Consider the following 25,664-nt stretch of genomic DNA (forward strand, 5'->3'; position numbering starts at 1 on the left):
ATATCTGATTGCCCTGGTGTTCACCTTCCCCGAGCACGTGCTGTTGGCCATTGTCAGAGCCAGGAAGCTGGAACTCTAGTGTGGCCACTCTTAGGTTGTTGTATGGATTGGCGGCAGCTCTTCCTCGGGATTTCAGTGCCGTGACTCGGAGAGTTTGGTTCATCCTTTTCATGTCAATAAGAATTCATTTCCAAAAGGAGCGTCTAGCATTTTCAGAGCTTATGTTCCAGGCAGAAGTAAAAAGACATAGGACAGAGTCTGCAATCTTGAAGAAGCCTTTGGTCCTCTCTTAAAGGCCTTCGAATTTTCTCACAGCACTCAGAAGAAATCTTGGTCTTCAGTTTTCAAGATGGAGTATGTTTCAATCCTGTTATCTGTTACACTAGAAAGCAGGGCTTCTGTTTATGGTTGGGAGGAAACGTTTAGTACTCATGAATGTAGAAACAGTCCAAATTTACCTTTTTGACACAAAATGTGGGGTGTTTCTTGATTGAGTCTGGTATTTCTGTACAAAAGAGAAAATTTCCTCTGTCTTGGAGACAGCCTCTCTATCTTCTCTCTAGAGGAGTAATATGTAAAAGGATTGTTTGGAGCCATATATTGAACCCATTGAGGTTGTTTTCTAAAGTCAGACTGGGTCTAGTCTCATGAGGTCTCAAAGATATGACCTACTTAAAAATAAACTGATTATTTGCCTATAAATAAACCCATCACTATAAACACTCCAGTAATCCTGCTGGGGAGGATCCTGCTGGCCAGTAAATTAGAAGCCATGCCACACAGAGGCTTAATACAAAATTTTAGGATTATGTGTGATTGACAGATGACACATGACACTTATGGAATGCTTGAAGACCTCAGTTGTGCTAAAAGACCAAAGAGCAACCATTAAGACGTGTCTGTTTCATGCAGCAAAATCAACACCTGTTCCAACAACTTAGCTACTCACCTGTGCCGGGTGTTCCTTCATACCTGCTGTAGCAGTTGTTTCATAAATTTAATTTTCACTGTCTGTGGAGAAATTTATCACAAACAGAAGGGTTCCCCATGGTTCTCCTTTGAACTAGGTAGTAAATATCTAGCAGTAGTATTTGTCTTTGGCCAAATTAGAAACCACAGAAGAGAGAGAGCACCAAGTAATGTCTTTATGAAAGCTGTATTCTGTCCTATTATTCCTGGAACATATTTTAGTAATGAAAGTTATATAGAATGTAATACCCTATTCTTTCTATGTCCGATATAAGTACAAGAAAATTGGAGGAAAACTTGACTGAGAAAGAAATTTCAGTGCCATACACCTTTTTTTAAATTTTCACATTCAATGCACACAACCAACTGAATATATACTAAAACAGTAGCTGTTTTCTCTAAAACTGAGTGCAAATAGTTCAAAATATATTTAAAGACTTAATCTATGTATAAATATATATATAAATGGTGATCTCAAAAGCTTAAATACTTAATTGAGCATCATAATTTGTATATTCTGTTGTCTCATGTATAGAGTATCAGTTTGTATGCATGGCATGAGTCCTTAAATGTTTTTAACGCCATACTGCATGATAGCAGATTTTTAGTTTTGGAACGTAGCAAGGGAAAAAAGGAAGATAAATGTAATTACTGTAAGAATTTAAAGATGAGATCGTTGGGATTTTAAGATATTTCTGGTAAATGGCAAACAGACAAATGAGAGACGGAATAGCAGGATGGTGGCAACTGAAGGAATATTTCTGCTGACTGCTGAAGGATTTTCTTGTTTTTGTAAATTGCTTGAACAGTACCTTTCTAAATCCCATTTTGGAAAGGTGTGCAGGCAACCAGCTGTCTTCAAATATCTGCTGATGTTACAGCACAGAAATCATATGAAGGGAAAATAGGGTGGGAAGAAAAGAAATAAAAGAACATACTTTCATAACTTTACTGTCACACTGTATCTTACTAGTTTTCTGATTTGAGTGAAACAAAGGTGTTTGGTTTGATCTGACAAGAGTTCCAGATCTGAGGGACCATTAGAGAAAGTGGCTTTACAAGTGACAATTTTTAACTAGAAGATAGCTGAGAAGGAATAGAATAAAAGATGTGGAAGGGGAGCAGACAAAGAGAAGAGGTATCAGAAGCAGCAGCTTTTGTGTATTGTCCCAAGGACAAGGATAAATAATTTAAATTTTATTCAGATGTTGAGAAGATTATGAAGAAATTCAGTGGAGAGCTGTGTGTGATAAAAAGTCATGCAGGTGGCTCTGACTTTTGAAACAGGTTTATAATGCCCTAAATGGGAACCAGAACAGAACACCTGAACCTGTCCCTCTCAAATGATCTAAGGGCCATGATAAAAAGAGAAGATGTACTCTAGCCAGCCACATTCAAATTCCAGAAGAAGTTTTTAGTAGGTTACTTTTCTCATGTGTAGCAGAACTATGGCTAAAAATGTTTGGAGGTTATTTGGGCTTAAAGTATATGAAGCTTGCCTTTACTTACTGTCTAGCTAAAGTCACACTCTGTCTTTTCATCAATAAATGATAAGCAAGATACACTGCATTTATTTTGGAAAGAATAAAGTTCCTTTCTTACATCAGAAAACAAAATTCTTCATCTGCTTTTGTCACTTTAGATCTAGAACTTATCATCAGTAAATTTTGCACTTTGCAAATATTTAACATGGAATGATTGCAATGTGATGCTGGTGATCACTGTGGTACCAAAGACACTGGACGGTCTTGGGGTTTTTAGGTAAAATTGCATAAATTTTCTCATTGTGGATTAATAAATATCTAGCAACTAAAAATTCTCGTTCTGTTCATCTCCAAATTATGCATTTAATTTTCTCCTATTGGTGTTAATTCTGATTTTCTCTATTGCCATGAAAGTTATTCTAGTAAAGAAAGGGTTAGCAGGTTGGCTCTCACTGTTAGCTGAGGATGAACAAAATTGCAGCTTAGTAAACTGAAGCAGGCAATAGAAGACACCATGAAAAACCAAAGCTCTAATTTAAGAGAAAAATGCTCCTTGCAACTTCTGATTCAAGTATTGTACCCTTCCTCGCAAGCAACAGAAGTTCCCTTATTTATGTTCCTGTATGACATAATGTTCGTTAATCTTTACATAACTTAAATTCCTTTGGTAGGAAAGAACATGTTTCTGATGGGCCTTTCTGATAACTGGAAGTATGGTGACTGCTGGCTTTTCCATGTTGTGTCAGTCGACAGCATGGATAACAAAAATATCATTCATAAAATGATTAAAAACTGTTGAGATTGTCTTAAATGTATATCTTTTATATATGTCCTATCAGTCTTTTCATTTGTTACTGTGTTGTCTTATTTTCTTTCTTGAAATTTTCCGTTAGCCAGAGAGCGATAATGAAGTATGCTAATTTTTATTTCCATTCTTAGCTTTTTATTATATGGAGTGGCTTGGCTACAGTGCTAAAGAGTTTTAAAAGGGAGCAGCAAATAAAGTAGTGAAGCACAACTACCTCTCTGGTAATGGAATTCTTTGTTTCAGTCACTAAGTATTGTAATTCATTAGAGACAGCTAATATAGTCTGAAATGCTGAATTGTTCCTTTTAAAACCAGTGAAAACTAATAAGTATAATTAAACTGCTTTTTAATTTGCTTCAGAAATACAAGCCTGGTCGATGTGATGATATTTTGAAATGGAAGCCACCCAGCCTGAACTCCGTTGATTTTCGTCTAAAGATAACAAGAATTGGTGGAGAGGGGTATGTAATCTCTTCCCATTTTAAATCTATAAAACTCGTGTGCATGTCCCTTAGCAGTTAATCTCTCCTCTGATATTTCCTGACATTTCCTGGGGCTAGGCCTTTCTATGTTCTGTAGAATCTGTTCATTGAAAATACAGACAACTGTTGTGATCAGTGCTGTACTGAAAACCATGGCGGATGTTTATAATGTAAATGTACTCATTCTTAAATTTAGTTTCATAAAATTTCTAAAAAAAGTCCTGTTTGGATTTGGCACATGTTTTTAGAAAGTAAGCAGGCTATACTAGCTTAAGTTCTTATTTACAGTAACTATTTGCCGTTGTTTTTGTGCAAAATAATAACAACCTAAACTTTCTTCCCTTTTAGAATTCTACACAGTAACAAATGGGCACTTGTTTTCTTAGAGAAAAACAAAACTTGACATTTTTACTCTATAGGTAGTATTTGGTATTGTCTCTAAGACCATTAAAATTCAAATGGCAGAAGACATGCAAATCTTTACATTACATCAGTTCTGCATGCTCTTTGCCTAGTTCAGTCACTGCACATATTTTAAGGGGACAGTTGCCATGTTCACTCCTGCCAGGGAGGGGAACGGGAAGATCGAGTCACTAGATTAAAGCTTGCTTTGGACAAGATTTTGTTTAAAACAGTTAATTGATTTTTAGGTTGCTTAATGTTTTAACATCTGGGACTCATTTCAGTTGTCAGTTTGAAACATTGACATTTAGCTTTTCTTTTTCTTGGTGCCACAGGCAATTCAATATGATTAAACAATTAATTTATATATTGCTTACGTATTCCAGTGTGCTAATAATGGCCCATCTAACTTTTAGACATTTGCATGTCATGTTAATTAAGGTATTTGGTGAACAGAGAGTATCTTAAGAATATGAGGTTTATTCTGCAAAATGTACTCAACTGCTAACTTCTGAGCATTTCATGAGGTCAGAAGTGTCTATTCTGATTTTTGTGTTTGAAAATGCGATGTGAAGTCCTTGGTCACAACACAGCTATCTCATAGAATATACAGGAATATTTTAAGTTTGACTCAGAGAATCAGCTCGTTACGAATATTTCATGTTTGTTTGGGTTTTATTTAAGTCACAGAACACTGTAATAGGAAAGATTTCTGTAAAAATAATTTTAAAATTACCCATTATTTGACAGGATGAGTATTTTTATTACAGTATTCTTAAGACTTCTGCTGGAGCTTATAAATATCCAGTAGTAGCCTGTGGTTGAGGAGCAAAACACAACAGATTTTTCAGTTCACATTAAAACAGTATTTGCTTGATTAGTTAACATTGATTTTTAATACACGACTGTCAGTGCTATTGTGTTACATTTAATATATTGCATCATAGATTATTTGATTGGAACATGAAAACATTCTAAAATAGTAGCCAGCAAAAACTATTTCTAAAAGGTTGTGCAATTAGTAGCAAGTTAAAGAATGACTGTTCCATGGACGAATTAGAAACACTTCCTAGCATTTCAAAAAGTTGTACCATATTCTAGCTATGTGAAAATTGAATGCATTTCTCATATGGTGGAAATAATTAACTGGATGAGTCTGTAAATACTGTAATACTTAAATATGCTAATGTTTATGTTCCTCTCTCATGCATAAGAAAAAAACAATACTAGAAATCTGACATTTGATAAATGAAGTACAGTTCTTCCAGATATGTTTGACTTCATCTCACATGACAGTTGACTGCTATTAGTAACATAAGTGCATTCATCCAACAAAAAGAAAAGTTAATGAAGTACTGGTGGAAAGTAAGAATTTGCCATTGTTGGGAGAGAGGTATTTATGTTAAATAATGACCTATGAAACAGTAGCTTCTGCCCAGTTAAACACAATGAATTAAATACTCCAGGTTTAACTGCTTCAGTTGTTAATTTGAATATCCAATTTATCACTTGGTAGAATCTGAAGTCATTTGAGGAAACATCAAAATTCTGCTGTTTTTGAAGATGTTTTGAAGCGTCTTTAATTATAGACTGTAAAAAGGCAGTTCCTGAATTCTGAGCACTGCTGTAAGAAGGTGGTTGATTTCTGCTATAACTAAAAATTCTCTTTTGGTGAATGGAATGTCTTGCTACTGGCAGTTCTAACATGACAGTACTAGGCTTCCTGCCTTCCCCCGCCTCTGAGATTAAAAGCAATAATTGATATTGGTTTCAACTTTTTAAGTGGAAAAAGTCTTCTTCAGTAATCCAAGCAGAAATGGAAATAGAACATATGCCTTTGTGTTGATCTCTTACAGACAAATGAGGAGCCAGAGTGGAAGTATTGATCTCAAGTACTTGTCAGCTTAAAACAATGAGAATGGGGATTCCCTGTAATTTCCAAGTCTTCTGTTTTGATGTACAGGTTCATCTTTAAATCTTGAAATGCAGACGTATCTAAACCTGTGCTACAAGTGTGTGTGATCTTATCACAGTTCACAGCCTAGCCAGAAGTGATACAGGCTGGACCTGTATCTCAAAACTCCAGCCATGCAGCCCTTGTATTTATAGTTCTCTGTTCACTTAAATAGTGAAAATGCGTAGAGGAGCATTATTTATTCAGTAGCATGAGATTAGAGCACTGTCAGCTGTTGGACATGTCTTTTGGATGGCATATGTAATTGAGATCCTGAACAATTGCAAACAATCCTGTGCATTTTTCATATGAATAAAGAAGCTACCTCTGGGGAGTTTACCAGATTTTAGTCAGTATGATTATTTTCCATCTACCTAAAATTCCCTTGTGCTTTCAGTTGTGCATTTCCATCCATCGATCAGTCTTCAATGGTAATGTTAACTGCAAAATAGCATCGCCCCAGATGTACTTCAGTTACGGATGAATGACCAGTTGTTTTTATCGAGGGTTCAGTTATTTCACTATTGATAGCAGAGGGAGTTTTGCCGTTGAATTAAAAAGAAGGATTGGTTTTATGATCTACAAAGTTAGAATAAGCTTCCCTATAAAGATGAAGACTGAATAACAAAGAATAAACATAAAGAAAAAAGATAATATTGCATCCCAAAGAAAGGCAGGGTTTCTGTAACCTCAGTGACCTAATCCTGACAGTCCTGTTCAGTGCACATATTTGAAAGAAATTGCATTATTGCACCTTAGTGAGTTACAGCTTATCAGCTGAGCCATGGTAATTGTCCCCTGTGTATTGTCATAGTCCAGCCTGTCCAAACATCAGCGTGATGGTTAGATTAACTCTTTTTATGTTGTGTTTGTACGAATTCCATTTATGCTCTCTCAATCTCTTCTCATCACATCAATATTAAAAAAAACCCCACCAAAACAAAACAGCAACGAACAACTTATGAAATCAACTTATGAAATTGGCTGAACAAGAGAGTACTTTGTTGTTTATCTCTGGGGAATCACATCAGTTGAACTGAAAAGCCCCTGCATTACATGTGCTTTAAAAAGATAGACCCACTTCCCAGCACTTCTCTGTCATTTCAGGTTTACGAAGACAATGGTTTCACAACAGCAATGCAAAATGGAGCCCTTTGATCATACAACAGTACCTTGTATTTTTGCTAAATTATGATGATATTCATAGAAAATAAACTAACAGGGACTTAAGCAAATCCACTGTATTTCCAAATGACCTACAAGTTAAATGACCTTATCAGAAGACACTGTGGAGGATAATTAATTGCTGTGTGTAATATCTCAGTTATATTATACAGAAGACTGTTTTTGAACAGTAGAAATGCTTTTTCTCAAAATGTCTGACTCTAAGATTATTTCTTAAAAAAATAAAACCCCGAGCCTTATTTAAATGTCACAAATATCAACTGAAAATGTCTACATAGTGCCAGATTTGTGGTAGCTTCCAAAACCAGAATTTCTTAAATGTCCATGCTTCCTTTTACAGTTTTTAATTAGCCTTTGCACATCCCTTAATTTTATCTGAATCAGACATGCTAAAATCAAATTACAAGCGGGCTTTACTTTTATTGGCTTTAATATCTTACTGGGTCAATTTGATACCATTTCTAATCACAGAATGCTATAAATTTTATATAGAACCTTGAGATAGTGGAAAGAATCAGGAATTTTACCCATTTTCTAAGAGAGAAATAGTCATAAAAGCTTATTTATTTTCAAAGAAGTTAGTAATCTGAAGTAGACATCAACTCTTGTTGGTAGCAAGTCTGTATTTCTTTTTTAATATGTCCATGATTAAGTAGATCACATGTGGAAGAAACAAAGTGTTTAGGCAAAGTTCTGTTTATCTTGGGCATTGTCAAGTAACGAAAAATGGGAGATAAAGTACAACATATTCGAGGACAGCAGGGGCTTAAAATCTTGGATACATTGGTGATTACAAATCAACAACTAGATACAGATAACATGACTACAGGCAAATGAATATTTTCCTTTTGTTAGAGGCGATGGTGTCCTTTTCGTTCTGCAATTTAGAAAGAGCTTCTGAAGGGGGCGGGGAGGGAGGAAACTGCGACTGGTTCAAAATAACCGTGATGCACTTGATTCACTTTCATGTAAATGTTGTCTGTCACAAGGTGGCTTATCCATTTGATAAGCTAGTCTTCTGCACTCTTGTGCTTTGAAAAAAATATTGAGAACTAACTTAAAAATCGTGAAAGAGTTAATTCAGCAGGCTAAGATCTGCAGAACTGACATGATCGTTCGAATGGCCTGTGTTTTGTTGCTCCCTCCTCTCTTTCTATTCCTCCTTTTGTGGGATTCATAAATTGTTGGTTTGGGCTGTGATCGTTTGCGTTCTCACCTGTTTGCAGAATGCCCGTTGTCAAAGACTACAAACTTACTCATGCCATCCGTCACAGAAGGGGAGCATTACAAATAGCACCCTGGCGATAAAAATAATAATTCCACATTCCTCTGTCCTCCAAAGATTACAGTCAAGATCAGGGCTGCATTTCTGTTGAGTACAGTGGAGTTATGAGGCAGAGTGCAGATGCTGTCGCACAGCAATTACAGAGCAAATAAGGACAAGATGTTGCAAATAGATGCAAAGATGCACAGTGTTGGGATGACAGCAGGAGGAGTGCAGGTTTGAATATTTTAACAGCATTTACGGCCGTACTATTGTTAAAGGAAGCATGTGCTTCGAAGGTGCTTACTTTTTATGGAATGTAAGAGTTGCAAATGAAGGTAAAGGAGTCATCTGTTTAGCTATTGCCTTCCGGCATTCAGCTGTTACCACAGTAGGTCGTAGAAATATCAGGCCAGGGTTGTGCAAACTGATCGAGAGAGGACGTTATGCGTAGAAGGAACCGTGTGGTGGCACAGGAAGGGGAATCAAAACCATTACCGTGGTAGAAATGTGCATGTACAGCTGCCAGCATTGGCATTGCGATGGAAACTAGTCGATATACCTTTTACCTAGGTACTGCGCTGTAGGTATTTATGCAATATTGCTTATGGGAGGATATTTAAAATCTTTTTGTAACACTTCAGTTTTTAAAAACTACTTTCAAAGTAAGGCTTTGAATCTAACCTCTATTTATACTCTGGTACACTGAACATAATGTTGTACCTTCCACAGCTAATACTCAGGATGCTCTTGGAATTTCTAATGTTGGATTTCAAAAACGAACTCAGCCTCATCTTTTTATATGTTCAAGTGGCAGCCTTGGGCAATCTCCATCTGTCAGATAATTATTCTACTTTAGCTACTCATTTCTCCATATTTTTAAAAAGCTTTGCCTCGTATCATCCTAAAATTATCTGTATGCTTGCAAAATGGAATGTAAATGTAGCCTTGTGTGTTTCATAGACCGTGTTCCTGTTCCTTTTTCTTGAACTAGTCTTTCCAGTTGCTCATGTCAGCTATCATAACGGTTATCCACTCGGTAGAGATCCGTTTTTATCTGTGAGATCAAGAAAAGCTCCCAAAGACCATATGCCTCTAAAGTTTTCTTTTCTCCCGTGCACTTCTCTGCCCTATGCTTTCATTTGGATAGACATTTGATTCCTGTCTGGCCATGTAGCTTAGATTTCTTGCTACTTGTGAATATGGAAATTGAGGGCTGATACCACCCCCAGCTGAACCACTGTAAAGTGACAGAATCCAAGAGAGGACTGAGAAGCAGGCAGTGCAGGTGGAGGGGGTGATTCTTCACCTCTGTTCAGCATTTGTCAGACAGCATCTGGAGTGCTGGCTCTAGTTCTGGGCTCCCCAGGTATGAGAAAGACATTGATACACTGAAGCAAGTCCATTGCATGGCCACCAAGACAGCCAGGGGATTGGAGAATCTGACATAGAAAGAGAGACCGAGAGAACTGGGATTGTTCAGCCTGGGGAAGAGAAGGCTACCTAACGCTTGACGGCCGTTTACTGCTCCCTAACGGCGGTTTATAGAGAAGATGGAGCCAGGCGGCTCAGAGATGCAGGTTGAAAGAATGAAAAGGAAAGGACAGAAACTCTAGAGGGACGGAGGAGCAATTGTGTGAGAAAGGGCAAACACTGTAGTAGGCTGTCAAGTTGTGGAGTGTCCATCTTTGGAGATATTCAGAAGTTGACTAGATATGGCTTTGAGCATCCTGCTATAAGTTGGAATCTGACCCTGTTCTGAGCGTGAGGTGGACGACATGTAAGGGTCCTTTCCAATCAGAGTTATTCTGTGACTACATGTAGATCAGATGTTAAATATTTTTCAAGTAACGTGGAAGTGTTAAACTTTTAATTACAAAATATTTTTAAATATTTTTTACTTTCTTTCTTCATGCTTTCTTTACTGCATATAGAGATATTTCAGAATACTTACGTACCTACATTTAATTTACAAATTGTGGGATTGTCCTTTTAGGGAAGATTTTTGAGTTGCAAAGTAAAATAACATGCATTTTTCATAAAGAGGAATTTGACATTGTTCTTTGTTATATGCTGTAAAGGTTTGCCAAATGTATAATTTAAAAACTGTCTTAGTTTAAATAAGGAAAATGTTTATCTTCCTTTTGCTGTAGCTCGAACAATAGATACGCTGCTCTCAGATTCACTGAAATTCAGTTGTGAATTTTTCTTTTGCACCAATATAAATTAACTTTTTAAATTGTAGGAGGTATTAGAGAGTATTCTTGAACATCTTGTTCAAATGGTTTTTAATGGATTTCAGATTTATATGAGCTGCTTTGAAATGCATTATTGCATTTAGTAACTATTTAGTCTCCTTCAGACGAGGAGTATTTGCTAGATTTTGTGAGTATGCTGTAAATGATACCTTAATTCTGAGTATTTTTTCCTGCATTAATTGCCTACAGTATGAATTAATATTCAGTTATTTGGGTTTTTTTCTAGCTTGTTGCTTAATGAGATTTTATTATCTGTTTTCTTGAGTTTACAGTTTGGTACATTTAAAACCATGTTTGGAAAAGAGCATTAGTATAGAATTATTAGAGATCTGAATGCTAAGTGTTTTTCCATTGTGTTTGAAAAGAAGCATGTATTTAAGGAAAAAAAAAAACAAACCTCAGCTCAGATTACTTCGTGTTTCAAAGAAGAATAAAGCAAACTAAGAGGGGAAAACGACCTATCACATGGTAGAGTAGAACAAAGAGACGGGATAGCCAAAGATATTGTACTTGTTCTATACTCTTCATCGTTCTTACTCTGAACGTTTTATTATTTAATTTTCTGATAATACCGAACTCACAAATCGTAAAAGAACAGATATTAAGTACTAAATAACGAATATATTAAAGATAAAAATAATTCATGACAGTCATAACTCCAAGAGTACCACTCAGTTTGTTATGATACCATCAGAATGTTTTGAAATTGGTTTAGGAATTAGAAGCCCAGCTTTTTGTGTCTTCCTGAATTCATAAGTACTTTGGAAACAGCAAAACATGTCAACAAAATAAATGACCCTGATGCAGGTTGTTTGCATTTCTGCCATGACAGTATTATCAGTATGGTATGCATACAACTGTGCGCTTCTAAAATACTGGGAGATTATCAGCATTTTCACCTTCCCTGTTTGATAGCCAAGAAAAACTCTTGGTACACGTGCTTATCTTGCAACCTCAGAAACATTAGAAAAGAAACCTATATAATTATTTTTTAGAATAATTATCCAGTATCTCTGGTTTTGGAGGGTTTCAAGTTGTGATGATTGATTTTAAAAAAATAAAAAATAAATTATGAAGTTTTTTTTTCAAATTAGCGTTTTAAGGGACATTTGCATTCTGAGGAAATAAATTGTATTTTTGATATCTGTTACTTTATTTATTTAGGATCTGCCATAGACTTGGTAATTCACACTTGCCATCTTTTTGGCTAACACCCAGCTTGTAGGTTTTTTTCTGGGTAAAGATGCTTATCCTGTTGTAGAAATGTATTAAAATCAGTGAAGCTATAGGTGCATGTATCTGTCTGTGAGAAACCAATTTGCATAATGAAGGCTGGATGAGTCAATGGTAATGAAGAATCCATGTTGTTACTTGCCTAAGTGATAGAGAAAAGACCATTAACTACTGGGTGTGGAGCTTGTGTGCATAGTGCACTTCGACAGGGAATATCTAGTGCTTTGTAAAAAGCCTTTAATATTTTTCAGTGGAGGTTTGGTTCCATCTGACAACAGATGTAAGTATGTCATCCTACTAGAGGATCTTATAAAGGCTAAAATTCCTTTTCGTACACTTTTTATGCTTTCTTACTTTTTGCAGTCTTATGACAGTGAGCGTGAAGTACAAGCATGGTTTTGTACTGAATTCTGTTCTGAAATCAACTTCAAGGCTTTTATCGTAAACACATGGAAGATATGTTCATTCACAGGACCTGCTTCGTTTTTAGCATTGTTGTGTATGTGAGAAAAAAACCCCTTTATTTTAACTTTGAAACCCAGATTTCTAAGGTTGTGAGCTGTTTCAGCTTCATATGAAATGAATCAGGTTTTTTTAATTTATAAATATATACACCTATATGCATATGTGTGTATATACACACACACAGGTGACAGCTGCTGCTTTATATTGTGAAATTAAAAACACAAACAAAAATATAAAAGAATGCCCTTGGCTGTTATGAATCAAAACAAAACTCTTTTCCTCCTCATGTTTGTATGTGGGAACCCTATCCTCCTTTTGTCATACTTCTTAATTTTAAAGATTATCCATTTTATTAAATCTGACTTTGCTATTTCCAATTCTCAACTCTTTTCCTATATTTCTCAACTGGACATTCTTGACTTCCCTTTTTTCCTGTTTCTCTACTTCTAATTTTTCCTGTTTAAGCAGTATGATTTTCAATGCCTTGCTTTCATTGTTTTAATCTAGATAACTAGCTGGGTCTGGATCTGTACTCTGCCAGCCAATATTCCATCATTGGCTTATGAATGGTAGAAAGGTTGTATATGACTAACAGAGAAACAAATGCCAGTCTTTTGTTCTGCTTTATACGTGTAAGCTGAATTTTTTTTTTAATAACCTAACTGCAGAGTTTGTATATGTGGACATACAAAAGCATGTGAAATATTGGGGGGTTGGAGACAGTTCTAATGTTCTTGAAAGATGAAAACATCCGTATTCAAATGCTAGTCATCCTATCTATTGTCAGACCTCCTGATATCTGAGAGATACGATGATAGGAAGTTTTATTTTACACAATTTTAATGAGGCCACTGTTACATACTCCCCAGAAGCAATGCGTGTGTCTGTATCAGTTTTCAAGATGGGAAAGATGAAGTCTGAACTGAAGCATGGTGTTAGTAAGAAAAGGACAGTCCTCAGCTGCACCCAGCAGATGGCATTTTTCCCCCTTACAACAACTAAATATTTTCAAAACTATAATCTTTGGCTATTCACATACTTAAAAATAAAGCCTTTTTTCACAAAATATTAAAAGATTGCACTGTGAGCAAATATTTATCAGTGGATTATAAATGAAATATAATGTGTGTACCTCTAATTACAGGATAGCAAAGATTGGAGTGAGGAGAGTCAGACAGTATAGTGAACTTGATTATTTTATTTTTTTCCCCCCCTCGAGTCTCTGCATATCAAAACCATCATCTCTCACAAATGTTCATAAAAGCACTTCATTTTTTTGGTAGATGTTAAAGCATCAAATCTCAAATACTCAAATTTTTAACCTTTTTACTCAGGAGTACAAAATACTGCTTGAAAGTGTGAGGAGATCCCTGGATTTGGGGCGTGGAGCAGGGTGGATGGAATCAGAAGTGAATTAGGTATCTCCTGGTGAAAGCTCTGAACTCTTCTCTCCCCTCCAGAAGAGAAAATTCATTATGGGCATTGTTAACCCTTCTCAGCTAATGTATTAATGACATTTTTGACTTCTCGTGATGATATGATCTGCACGCAGGTCTGATTCAGGACTCTTTTTTTTTTTTTTTTCTGCTCTCATTCAAGAAGAGAAGCAGAAATGACTCCCAAGCTTTGCTGAGCCAGATGTTTGTGCTTAGTTTCTCACAATACTCACTTTGATAAAAATCTTCACACATTACTTACGTGTTAAGAAAATTGTGTTTCAAAAGATGAATTGCGTATCATGATGAACTAGAATAATGTTTTTGTTTGAGAAGAGAGAGTGGTACAGCAAGCAAATGCTTTCTTCCAGCTGAGGTAGGTCATAAATACAGCCTGTTTTAAACGCAGAAGTATTAAGCTTCAATTATTTGAAGTATGTCATTAAAACTATATAATCAAAACAGCTCATTTTCCTCTTCTCTTAGTCAGCCTTATAATAGAACATGATGAATGGTTTTTGCACAAACAGTGATGATTTCTCTGTTGTTTACCTTCGTTTCTCTTTTACCTTAAAGATAAGAGGATGCTGTTACACAACTGAAAATTTTTTACATATGTCATATACCAGTTGTTTGTCTTTGGAACATTCAGAGACATGCGCTATGGAGGAATTTTCCAAGTGTCTTCTGAAGATGTTATGGTGCCTTTTTCAGAGATAAAGTTAAGTTTCTTTGATATTTTTATGGTTTGATAGAGCCTGTATCGACAAGAGGCACCCCTCCGTCCTGTATGCTTTACTCTGTAAAACACTCATTTGAATAAAAATCAATTGATACAGGCTATGCCATACTTTAAAGATGTGGGCCAAATTTCTTAAAATCTTACATTGTTGGCAAGTTTACTAGACAGGCCTAAGGAAGAAGCATGAACCCCAACTAGTGCAGAAAAACCTTCCTTTTAAAGAACTAATATTGAAATCTACAACACTGCCTGTTCTGGTGCTTTCCATATTGTAGACTGAGGATCCTTCCTTTCCCAAAGGATTTTATGTAACATTTGGTCCAAATGTTTGTGTTTGTTGCTGAAAGCTGCCTTGCGAAACTGATGATTCTTTTTAAATGAAAGCTGCGTACAGAAAGGTTTTCAAACAATTGAGAAATCCACAGCATAAAGATACTCTAGATGTAGACTTTGCAGAGGCGCTTCTCTCTCGCAGTTTTTTGCCAAGTGAATATTTAAACAGTGCAATCAAGTTATGTACTCTTGTTTAATGCAGGAGATACATCTCTTATTATTGCTTAACCTAAATTATTCCTTTGATCCAGTAAATTTGAATTGGTATGAATTTCATGCAAGACATGAAGTGCATAGAGAATTTTTCAGACAGAAAGCCAGAAATTGATATGACAACAGGGCAGAATGTGGTGATAATTTTAAATTAATGCTTCTGATGTAATAGCTCCAGGATCAAAACTATTTTGTTTTTAACTTGAGGGAGAGGGAAAACATCTTCATAAAATGGCATGATTTTTGAAGCTCTAAAACAGCAAGTCTGTCAACAAGAGAAGTTGACCCTTCTGGGTTTCTTTTGGCAAAGCCTCATCCTGAAACTCTGAGGTTCTGTAGTTACCCACTGGTCTTCTGTTTAAGGAAAGACCACTTATAAGCTTATACAAAGGTGGGTTTAAAAATAAAATTGATGAACGGAGAAAGAATAATGTATAGTGAGGAGAATAGCCATTGTTTCAACTGCAGTGAAAGCAGCCTAGTTTGGATCTACAGAGCTGGCTGGGATATTGGGAGGGTTGCAGAAAATCTGTTTGTGCCATGTGTGCAAGCTTGAGAAAGTCGAGTAAGAAATAATTTTGCAACTCTCACAAGCTCTTGCATCCTCACAAGAGGTTGCACCCTCTTTCTTCACTCAGACTTCTTCAGCCTGGGTGTCTTTATAAAAACCTAATGAACAAGAATTCTCCAGCTTGTCTAAAAACCCTTCTTCCTGCATTCTGGTCCTAAGGAAAACAATTCTCTTTTCCTTTTTTTTAGTTTTCAAATGTTAAATACAGTAATTACATTCTATCTTATCTTTGAGTGATTTATACCTGAATGAAGTGCCTGTTTGCTGTCTGATGATAGATTTTCTCTGCCATAATAACAAGGTGGTGTTGAAAGTAGCTTCAAAGAAAGAAATGGCCTATTTGATTTTTAAACAGATAAAGGTTTTCTTTGAAGGAACAATTAAAGCTTGATTTTAGAGCATTTTTAGTAATTGTTGTCTGATGGATATTCTTTGACTGGTTCAAGAAAATAAGCGTGTGCATATAAAGTGAACCTAGAGTTAATTCTTTTTCTGTGCATTTTAAGTCAATCATGGTGAAGTTGTCTTCCAGTGTAAATACCGGATGTAAAAATTCAAGCAATATTCTGAATTTGAAATTAAATATATTAGACAAAAAAATGTGGAATTGTAGGAACTGTAAAAGTAATCCCATTGCCACTAGTCTGTGCGTGTGAAGTGTAGCTGAGGAATGTTACAGTTGCAGCCTAGCATCCAAAAGAAATTTAATTCCTCCAAAAAGAGTTGACCCCAGGGTCCGTGCGTTACCGGTGCTGGAACAGGTAGATCCAGAGCACAGATCTGTAGTAGCCAAGTGAGTGGAATAACTTCTACAGCACCTAAATTGCACTTCTCTTAAGAAACCAGACTGTAAAAGAATATATGAGACACTTTTTTTTTGGGTTTCCTCGCTGGTGCAAAACTTGACGGCGGGTCTGTTTTAAAATGTTGGTTTCCCAACATCAGTTACGGGAGTATGTGCTCCACCAGTTTGCCCGTTTCTATCTTTACTTCTGTGATACTGTTTCCAGTTATACTCAATTTTGTGTTCCTGCTAAAGTTTTATTGTTCTCCTTTCCTTCTCTCACTCATATTTGCATGTGAGTCTTCAGGGTTTGTTTCCCAGTAAAGGTGATTATTTTTTATTTGCTGTCAGTTGCTACTCCAGAGTGATTAAAGTCCTGGTTAAAATGCATAGGATTTCCATGCAATAACTGAAATCGTATTCCTGCATGCTGATTGATAAGTTTCTCTCTCTGGTGGTCTGAAGATGTAGGTAAGACTGGGTATATGGGAAAAGGCAATAGCATACGTTATTTTGTTATGCTTATCACGGCTATTTTTAAAATATCCAGATTTTGAGACATCAAAGTCTATCTTCATACTTGAGATTAATTTGCGTGCTCCAGTCCTTGTTCTTCCCAGATCATTTAATCTAAGAAAACATTCTGCTTTTTCCTAGAGCCTTTGTCTTACTTTAAATCAGACCTGAATTAAGTTCACACTGTTTATAATCAACAATATGAATTTCTTTGTGTGTGTGTGTAATACCTGTACTTAACTATATTCCCTAAACAGGTTTATTATGTGTGCCGGTAACTTATAATACTGACATGAGGATCTTCTACTTGGAAAATCAAAGTATGCCGAGCCATGTTGAACTAATTTTTATCAGGCTTTTTTGTAAGGGTAAAATATAGTCCAAAAGGACATGCAAAATTGCTTGCAGTAAAAAATGATGTCTTGGAGGCATATTGCAAAAAAGGAAAAAAAAATCTGTTTTACTGTACATTTGTTAATTAATAACTTAATAATTTATGTTACATATATCTTCTCTGAAATAGATTAAAGAAGAGACATAGCAGGTCATCCTGATACCAGTTAAATCAGTAGTTATCAGCCAGCGACTGGAAGTAACTAATTTTTTGTCCTTTTCAGTTAGCATTTAATCATAATTGCTTTCTTACTTGTGCCCTGCATAATAAAAATTCATCATTCAGGACAGTAAATGAAAACATGCTCTCTTTCTGTAATAATAATACAGCCATTTTTATGAAGAATTCAATTATTTTTCCCACAGTTTATAGGAAAGATATATTTTTTTGCAAGTTGCTCATCACCCAGCTCTCTGCTTCTTTGTCTTTTTAATAGAGTGTGTCACAAAATATCTTAATAATTTCAAGTAAAGTCTAAAAAAACTGGAGGAGACTAGGCATACTGATGGACATATGAAGAGCTTGCAAAATGGTTATATTGGACCAAGGAAGAATGGAGCCTGGCTGGTGCCCAATGTGTTTTTAGTAGCTGCATCAGGTTTATATTGCTGTGGAGATCGTGGCTGCTCAGGAGAAACTCAAACAGTAGTTCTCAGCCTGGGAGCTGTGGCCATGAACAAAGGCTGTGTGTGGAGCAGAGGCATCTCGGAAGTTTTTTTTGTTCCTAATCTGTTTGCTGCCCTCTGTCCCTTAGCATCGTCCGAGCTGCCGTCATCCCAGCGCATTCCCACTCCCCTCCTGGCACCTCCAAGAGAAGTATGCGTCCCCTCTCTGAATTTGGGAATCAAGATAAATTGTGCTAAAGTTTGGAGAAAGGTGGGGGGGGGGGAAAGGAATTAGAGGGAGATAGCTTAAAAAACCCATACAAAGCAAAACCAGCTGAGTGTTAAAGTCAGAAGTAAAGGGAAGAAAGAGGAGTGGAGAAAGGGGTTGCTGGAGGAGATGTGGCACTTCTGAAGTGAGGCAGCGCACCCTGAGAGCAGAGCAGTGATTCCCATTATAGAGAAAGGAGCCTGGTGGCTAAGGATGCTGGTTTTCTGAGCAGAGCAATGCACCAGAAAGACAGGGCAGCTCTGCTGCCAATGCCTTCTAGGTTATGGATGCAATACATAGTGTCGGTAGTTGGTGTTACAAGGTAATAGTCCTTTCTTTTGTCACACCCAGGGAAGTACTTCAGCTCCATTTCTTAATACTTCAGAATATGGAATACTTCATTCTGTTTTTATTACTGCCTGAAGAATTTCTGTAAAAGAAATTTCATTTAAAAGTTCATATAATGAATACACTGAGAGACTTAATTTTGTAGTAAACAGAGGAGCTAAATCTTGCACCATCTGTGCAGGTTTCAGAAATACGAGCGAGGCATTCAGTAGAGTTCATGGAGTGTCTGACAGCCTTCCTACCTTATTTTGGGTGGTAGGTTTGTTCACAGAGACAGGTGTTCGTGCGTTCTGCTGGTGGCACTTGTCTGGGTAGATGGCAGCCGGGTGTGTCCCACTCCCCATTCCAGACAGGCAATTCGTGGTTCATTGCAGGCTTCACTTTGGGATTGGGGTCTGCATAGTCCCCCTGAATCCATACCTAAATGGTATGTAGGCTGTAATTCAACCATTTATTTGGTTGTGCATGATTAATTAATAGAACTATTTATTTTGAATAAATTATTAAGGTGGTGTGGAGAAATGGGAAGAAAAGGAAACCAGTTGGAGTGGTCTGGCAGTGCACTTGCATATGGCTAGCAGTGCTCTTTCGTGATGCCTTCCCATGGAGGACCTTTAATAAGAAACTGGAAATTTTCATACTGATTATATCTCTGATCCATGTAGGCAAGTGAATTTTATATCCTTTACTGTCTTATTTTAAAGAGAAATTGTTAGTCTTCTAGATATTTTTATTATGTACCTGTGTGTTCAGTCCCTGCTTCTCTTGCATACCAAGGCAGCATCAATGGGTTCCAGTCTAATTATGTGTTTTGTGATACAGTATTTATCAGATTTGAATTCTCCCTCAGTCAGCATAATTCAGTTACCCCTTGTTCTTTTATTGTGAGAAATTAAATACAGATCACCCGCTCAGTCCTTGGTTTGCCCTGCATTGTCAGAAGGATACTGGTACCAACTGATTTACTTGGGGTACCCTACGCTGTGCTTCAGAGTGGTTTACAGTATTTTCTCTGACAAGCCTTTGCATCCATAATTCATCAGATTTTTGATATATGGTAGAGTCACCTCCATGGGTTCCAGAATTGCCTTTTCCATGTTGCAGAGCAGTTCTCTCTAAATTTGGCCAACCTGCAGAATGGCCTGTTTTCTTTTACTTGAAGGTGTTAGCTGCCAAAGTCTGGGACTGCCACGAGGTCTTGCCACCACTGGTGCAACATGCAGGGCACTGGGAAAATCTGAAAACTGTTGGAGCAGCTGTGCTGACAAATGAAGGGCAGAATGGGGGAGATAATAGCCAGATGAGACCACCTCACTGTAGCTTTCCTGCCTATTCTTTGTTATAGTTTTTCAACACTAACAACCTGTGCTGAGTATTTCCATTTCCAGCTCTGCTCTGATGATTTAGAAAACTTGTGCAGGACAGAAGTTTAGGGGTTTGGTGGGGTTTTTTTTTGTTTGTTTTGGGGTGGTTTTTGTTTGTTTAAATAGAAAGACCAAGGATAAAGGGATGACAAAGCCTCATATGGAAAGAAGGTTCAGTGAGCTTCGAAGTCAAGCCCTTGAGTGTTAGGAAATAACAGAGTTCTAGTTGCCAGGTTCATATACGTTATGATACATTCCTTAATTAAATGGTGTAAGTAGGTGTAAGTAGCTTTCCCTAACTCATACACAAAAGAGCACATATCTTTCACCGCAGAGGAAGGTAATGCTAAGGTGGTGATTCTAAATACAGCATCAGCTTCCTTTCAAAGTGATGAACTTTGTAATCTAGCTAAAGTTGCCAGCCTTTGCTTCATAACTTGCTTCATCAGCAGACTTTCTTTGTTCATGGCTTTCTCAAATTACTAATAAATATATTAAGCAGTCTGTTACATAAATTGAATAGTCACTTGGCCTTTGCCAAGATGAAAACTGACTATTTATTCTGCCTGTCCAGTGTCTTAATCAGGGTTTGATCCGTAACAGTGAGTAGCCTCTTCTGTATAAAAGTACTTACTGCCTAGTTTTATTTTTTTTTTAAATAAACTACTGTGGAAGACTGTAACAGAAGCCTTTTGGCAGTCTGAATCGATTGTGTCGGTGTGGTGCCTCTCCTGTCCCCCACTCCTTTTTAAAGCACTCTTTCATTAAAATGATCAAAAGAGAGGCAGATGCAGCCACAGTGTGAATGCAGGGGATGTGCAGCCTCCTAAGTAGCACTGCCATGTGTGGCAAAGATAGGCATGCTGAACAATGCTGTACTAGAAGGCAGGACTCTGAGAAGTTTAAAGAGATTGTCCTGTTTGGGTGTTAAACACTGACAAGGGAGTTTTTTTAGTAGCAATTCAGACCCTCCGTTTTAAGAAAAATCAGAAATATTGGATATGTTGCGTTGGGGTTTGGTGATTTATTTTGCCTTAGTTATCAATATATCCCCAGAGCTTTTCTTTTAGTACCTCAATTTCTGCAAGCATTTCATTTTGATAACTAAAAAAAAAAAGTTCCTGACCACGTGCCTTAATTTTTTCAGGGAGAACAAATCCAGTAGCTTCTCAGCAGTGTCCCTGTCTTCCTTAGTTGCTTCTTGTATTTCCACACGATCAAGTGATTCTGCTGAATTTTTTATACCAGTTTTGTACTTGGATATACTTGAGATTTTTTTTGCATTATCTCATTTATTTCTTGTGTATATGTTATTTGCTGTTAGAAATCTGTTTTTCTTAAGTAGCTCCTGAGACACTTAAAATGTCATTGTTTTAACTTTTAAATATCTGTAATTAGACTTCTTATTTTTGCATTCATTCAATTCTTAATTCTGGGTGTTGAATTTGCTAGTATTGTGGTGTCTTTATTTTAAAAGATGGCCAAGGTGAAAGGACCCTCTGGGGTCCTAGGCTAGAATGTGGATTTACAGTGTTCAGGGGAGCCTGCTGCAGGGCTCCGAGTGCTCCTGCTCTGTGATATGCAGATAAATGTGGGCAGGGTTGCAGCACAGCCTGTGGCAGGCAAGTCTTTCAGCAAATTGAGAATAGTTCCTAACTCCTCTCCTATATTTCAGTGACATGAAAGGGATGATATTCAGAAAGGAAAAATTGACGTTTACTATCAGAAATAGATTCTAATAGTGAAATCTCTCAGACTACATAGTAATCTCCCAAAGGAACAGGCAAGCAGCCTCATTTTTCAGATAATTTATGGCTAGGCTGGCCAAATTGCTTATTATACTGCAGGGAATAATATTGCATTGGTGGAGGAGTGGACATGATTATTTAATGGGTACTTCTTGTTTCTACTTACTTTTGCTTTCTACTTTTTTTGGATAAGTTATATGTAAATATAGTAAAAATGTTTTTTATGTGATTAACCTGTAAGGCAAAGCCTGGACAAACGTTAAAAGATTATCAGCGCTGGGCATAAATGCAGCAAACAAATGGAAGTGCTTTTGGAAAGATCTGATGTTGTGGTTGTATTTATAAAGTGCAAGAACGTTTCTTGCAGAATCTCCCTGTCTCTAGGAAAGCATTGGTGTACACCTCCCCCCCACCCAAACAAAAACCAAACCACCACCACCAGCCAAACCCTTGTTCAAAAATAAGCCACATTAAACCCTCCTAACTCAAAGTAAACCTTGATATTGCTCAGTTTCTGTTTTTCTAAAATCACTTTGCAGACCATTACCTCAAATATGAGGTCACTTCATTTTGCACTTTCAAGCTCTTTAAATGTAGTTTTTATTGGGTTTGGTATATAACAGTGGTGAAGCTATTTAGTGGAAGTGTGTCTTTCAGGGATCAGTTACTTCCTAGATTCCTGTTAGCAATTGGCAATGACAGACAGTGATTTACTGTAGGGAGCGATGTAGTTCACTGAAGCCTCTCAAATATGCATAGGAGCTTTTCCTATGAAGGACAATTAGCACATAATATTGATATTTTTGCCTGAGTTGCATATGTTTCAGAAAGCAGCATGCTTATCAGTATAACGCACCGTGTTGCAGTACTGCTGTGGGAAGGCTGAGGCTGTTAAATTCAAGTCTGTAGTTTGTGCTATCCACTGCATTTTCCCCCCATGAATATTACTTAGAATGCAGTTTTATGTTAATTGTCACCATAAAATTTCTGGAAATGGAGAATTCACCGAATGAAAAGGTTTTGCTTACATTTCTGCAGGGTTTGTTATCGCAGAGATGAATTTAGCATTGTAAAATTGTTTACAGTCTCTTTTTAAAGACTTGATTCTATCCCTCCCTGACCTTTTTCCCCTCTTGAGTTCAAACTGAGGTTTTTTTACATCTTTGCTATATAACCAGCTGTGCACGATATCTCTTCCAGGTCCCTCATAGCTTTTTTCAATTTGTGCTCCAATTTGAGGAAGAATGTCCTGAATCACATATATAGTCTCTTTGCCTACTCTTTACCATGAGGATTATATTAGAAGAGCTTACATTTGTCCAGGAAACAGTCTTCTTGCATGACTGCTGAGTAAAAAATTTTGTCAGAATATTTTCCTAACCTGACAAAGTGGTTTGATAAATGCACTGTAGAAAGCAGGAGAGACCTCCTCTGTCTTTCCTGTGAAAGCCCTGCTTTGCCACTGGCAGTGTTCTGCCTGCAAGGTTCACTACTGCTTCTGTGAACTGTCAAGTTCTTTGGCTCTTTGTATTTTCAGAACAAAATGAAATGCATGTTGTTTGCAGGCCATCTATGGATGTCAGTTTAAATTCACAAGCTTATCTGTGCACTGGTGTTAGCCTTTTCCAGAATTTGTATTTGATAGTTTTGTATACTTTTATATTTCATAATACCTAGTATAAGATTTTCACTGTGTTACTTTTATGTTACTCTCATGTTAGTCTGTGAAGTAAATTAATGAATCATTAATGATCTTGAAAAAATTAAATGTAGGAAGTTAATTCTTTTTGACCCTAACATCAATTTTCATAATTCTCTATTTCTGCTTTTCTCATTTTCATCTTGCTTTTTCTTTCAATTTCATATTCCTAGAAAATAGATAATTAGAGTTGAGAAGCGGTGGGGAACAGTTATCATAAGCAAGAAGCAAAATATAATTGCAATGTCACTGTAGTAGAATCCAAGTTACGGTTTGAGAGACAAGAAACTGCTTCTCTTTCCACGGTTAAGATGTTGCAGCAGAGTGCACAGTTTTCCCTCATAGTTTCAGTGAACACAGGATAAATACAGACTATTAATTACATTCTTAAGAAGACATCAACTGCATCATGTGAATGTGGCATCCTTTCTGCTGTGCCATGGTGCTTTCTTTGTGCTCATGTCATCGTGTGCAATGATGACATACTGGGATAATTTATTTGCATAATGGAATACAAAATTTATAAAATTACATATAAAAGTTACCTTTATCTCCAAAGCTATATATGAAAATAGTGTTTGAAAATAGAGTTATTGAATTTAGGAAGGTGTTGCTTCTGCTCTCAGGACTGTTCATCTCTGTTTGTAGCAGTCATTTCTACCCAAAATGTGCAAATGCATCCAGAGTGATTTTTAGAGGCAGTTGAAAGCACTTATAGAGTGTAACAGTGGAATTCTTTGTATATGCTTATCACACAAAGTATATATTGTAAAATGAAATGTAAAAACATTCAGACGATGACTAATATTAATCCTTATTATGTAGTTATTTTAAATATGGGAGTTTGGAATGTGAGTGTGGTCATAGCGATTTTTTTGAAATTTTATCTGACTGTCCAATTTGTACTCTAAACAGGTTATATTCCATTTTTGGCCCTCATCAGCCACTAATGTGTGTGCTGAGATGCTGGTAGCAATAAAGATATGAATGTGCACAAGGATCAGTAGCCCCACTAAGTGTCAGGATGGTTTTTCTTTCTGTTTTGTTTCACATCTATCCCACTCTTGATACATGTCTTCTCAGGATTGAAATCTTTTCACCAACAGCCTCTGTGAAGACAGCAAATGTCTTTGCACGGCATGTGAAGGATTAAGTTGTTAATTAGGTCCCAGCCCCGTTGTAGCTTCTTGTTGCTGCTTCTGACTTTAAAGTGGAAGTAGTCCGTGCATCTTAATGCTGTCGTCTCATCAGTGGAATTAATATTCCTGTTTAATCATGTCTACTAGGGCAAAATCACTTCCAGGCAGACACAAGTTTGAGGTATCAGTCCACCATTCAGATCAACCAGAAAAAACCCTGTCTGATCTGGAGAGAGTCCTTTCAGGTGGGAGAACAGGCCACAGCAGGAGCTGCCCCTCATCCTTTGCTGAAACAGTCGATTCCATCTACGCTGTCATTAGAAGTACAGACAGATACGCATCGCTGTCAAGCTGAGTTTTGGAAGTTTCTGCGGTCTTGCATGCGCTCAAATACTTTTCTGGTTATGTGATATAACAGTGATGTTTTATTACATCTAGCAAAGCTCTGGTGGCAGGCTGTGGCACTTACCAAGCTCTTAAACATAAACTCATCTACCGTCGGGCGTTTTGGTGGTTGCAAGATCTACTGAAGGAAACAGGGAACAGTCAAGAATAAAACCGGAAATACAGAATCTAGTGACTTGATTTATTTGGAGTGATTGACTATTCTTCAACCATGATGTATGTCCAGTTAAATATTAGGATTGCCTAATACAAATAGTGCAAGATATTGAGAAATTGTCATCAGTTCTGGGATTTTGGTGAGCGTTCTTGTGGAAATTTAAGGAAGAAGTTAACAGGTTCTGTTTCATAGGGGTAGTGAATAACTGAAACATTGCTGTAGGCAGTTCTGCATGTGTACCACTGCCTGTTTCATGGCAGCTTTCATCCTGAAAAACCAGACAGCTCAAGCCCATATACCCGTTCATTGGTCAGCATTTTCCTTCAGCACATTCCGCCTTTCCAGTGACAATTACCTTTCCTCTTTTTAGCCCTTCTCCTGCACACATTGCCTTTTTCACTCCCTACTCTCTGCTTTCCAAGCCTGTCTGACCTCTGT

General features: G+C 36.9%; 1 protein-coding gene across 1 annotated transcript in view; it reads left to right on the top strand.

The window, feature by feature from the left end:
* The window catches only part of RNGTT (RNA guanylyltransferase and 5'-phosphatase), a gene marked incomplete at its 5' end in the record, with an annotated part of 154,834 nt that overhangs the window by 94,662 nt on the left and 34,508 nt on the right, over positions 1 to 25,664 (top strand). Inside the window, one exon of the mRNA XM_010080260.1 lies at positions 3,622 to 3,722. Within this exon, the coding sequence (XP_010078562.1) occupies positions 3,622 to 3,722 (101 nt within the window). The remainder of the gene's footprint in view (positions 1 to 3,621; positions 3,723 to 25,664) is intronic.

This window comes from Pterocles gutturalis, unplaced genomic scaffold, assembly GCF_000699245.1.
Source record: "Pterocles gutturalis isolate BGI_N339 unplaced genomic scaffold, ASM69924v1 scaffold7414, whole genome shotgun sequence".
NCBI lineage: Eukaryota > Metazoa > Chordata > Aves > Pterocliformes > Pteroclidae > Pterocles > Pterocles gutturalis.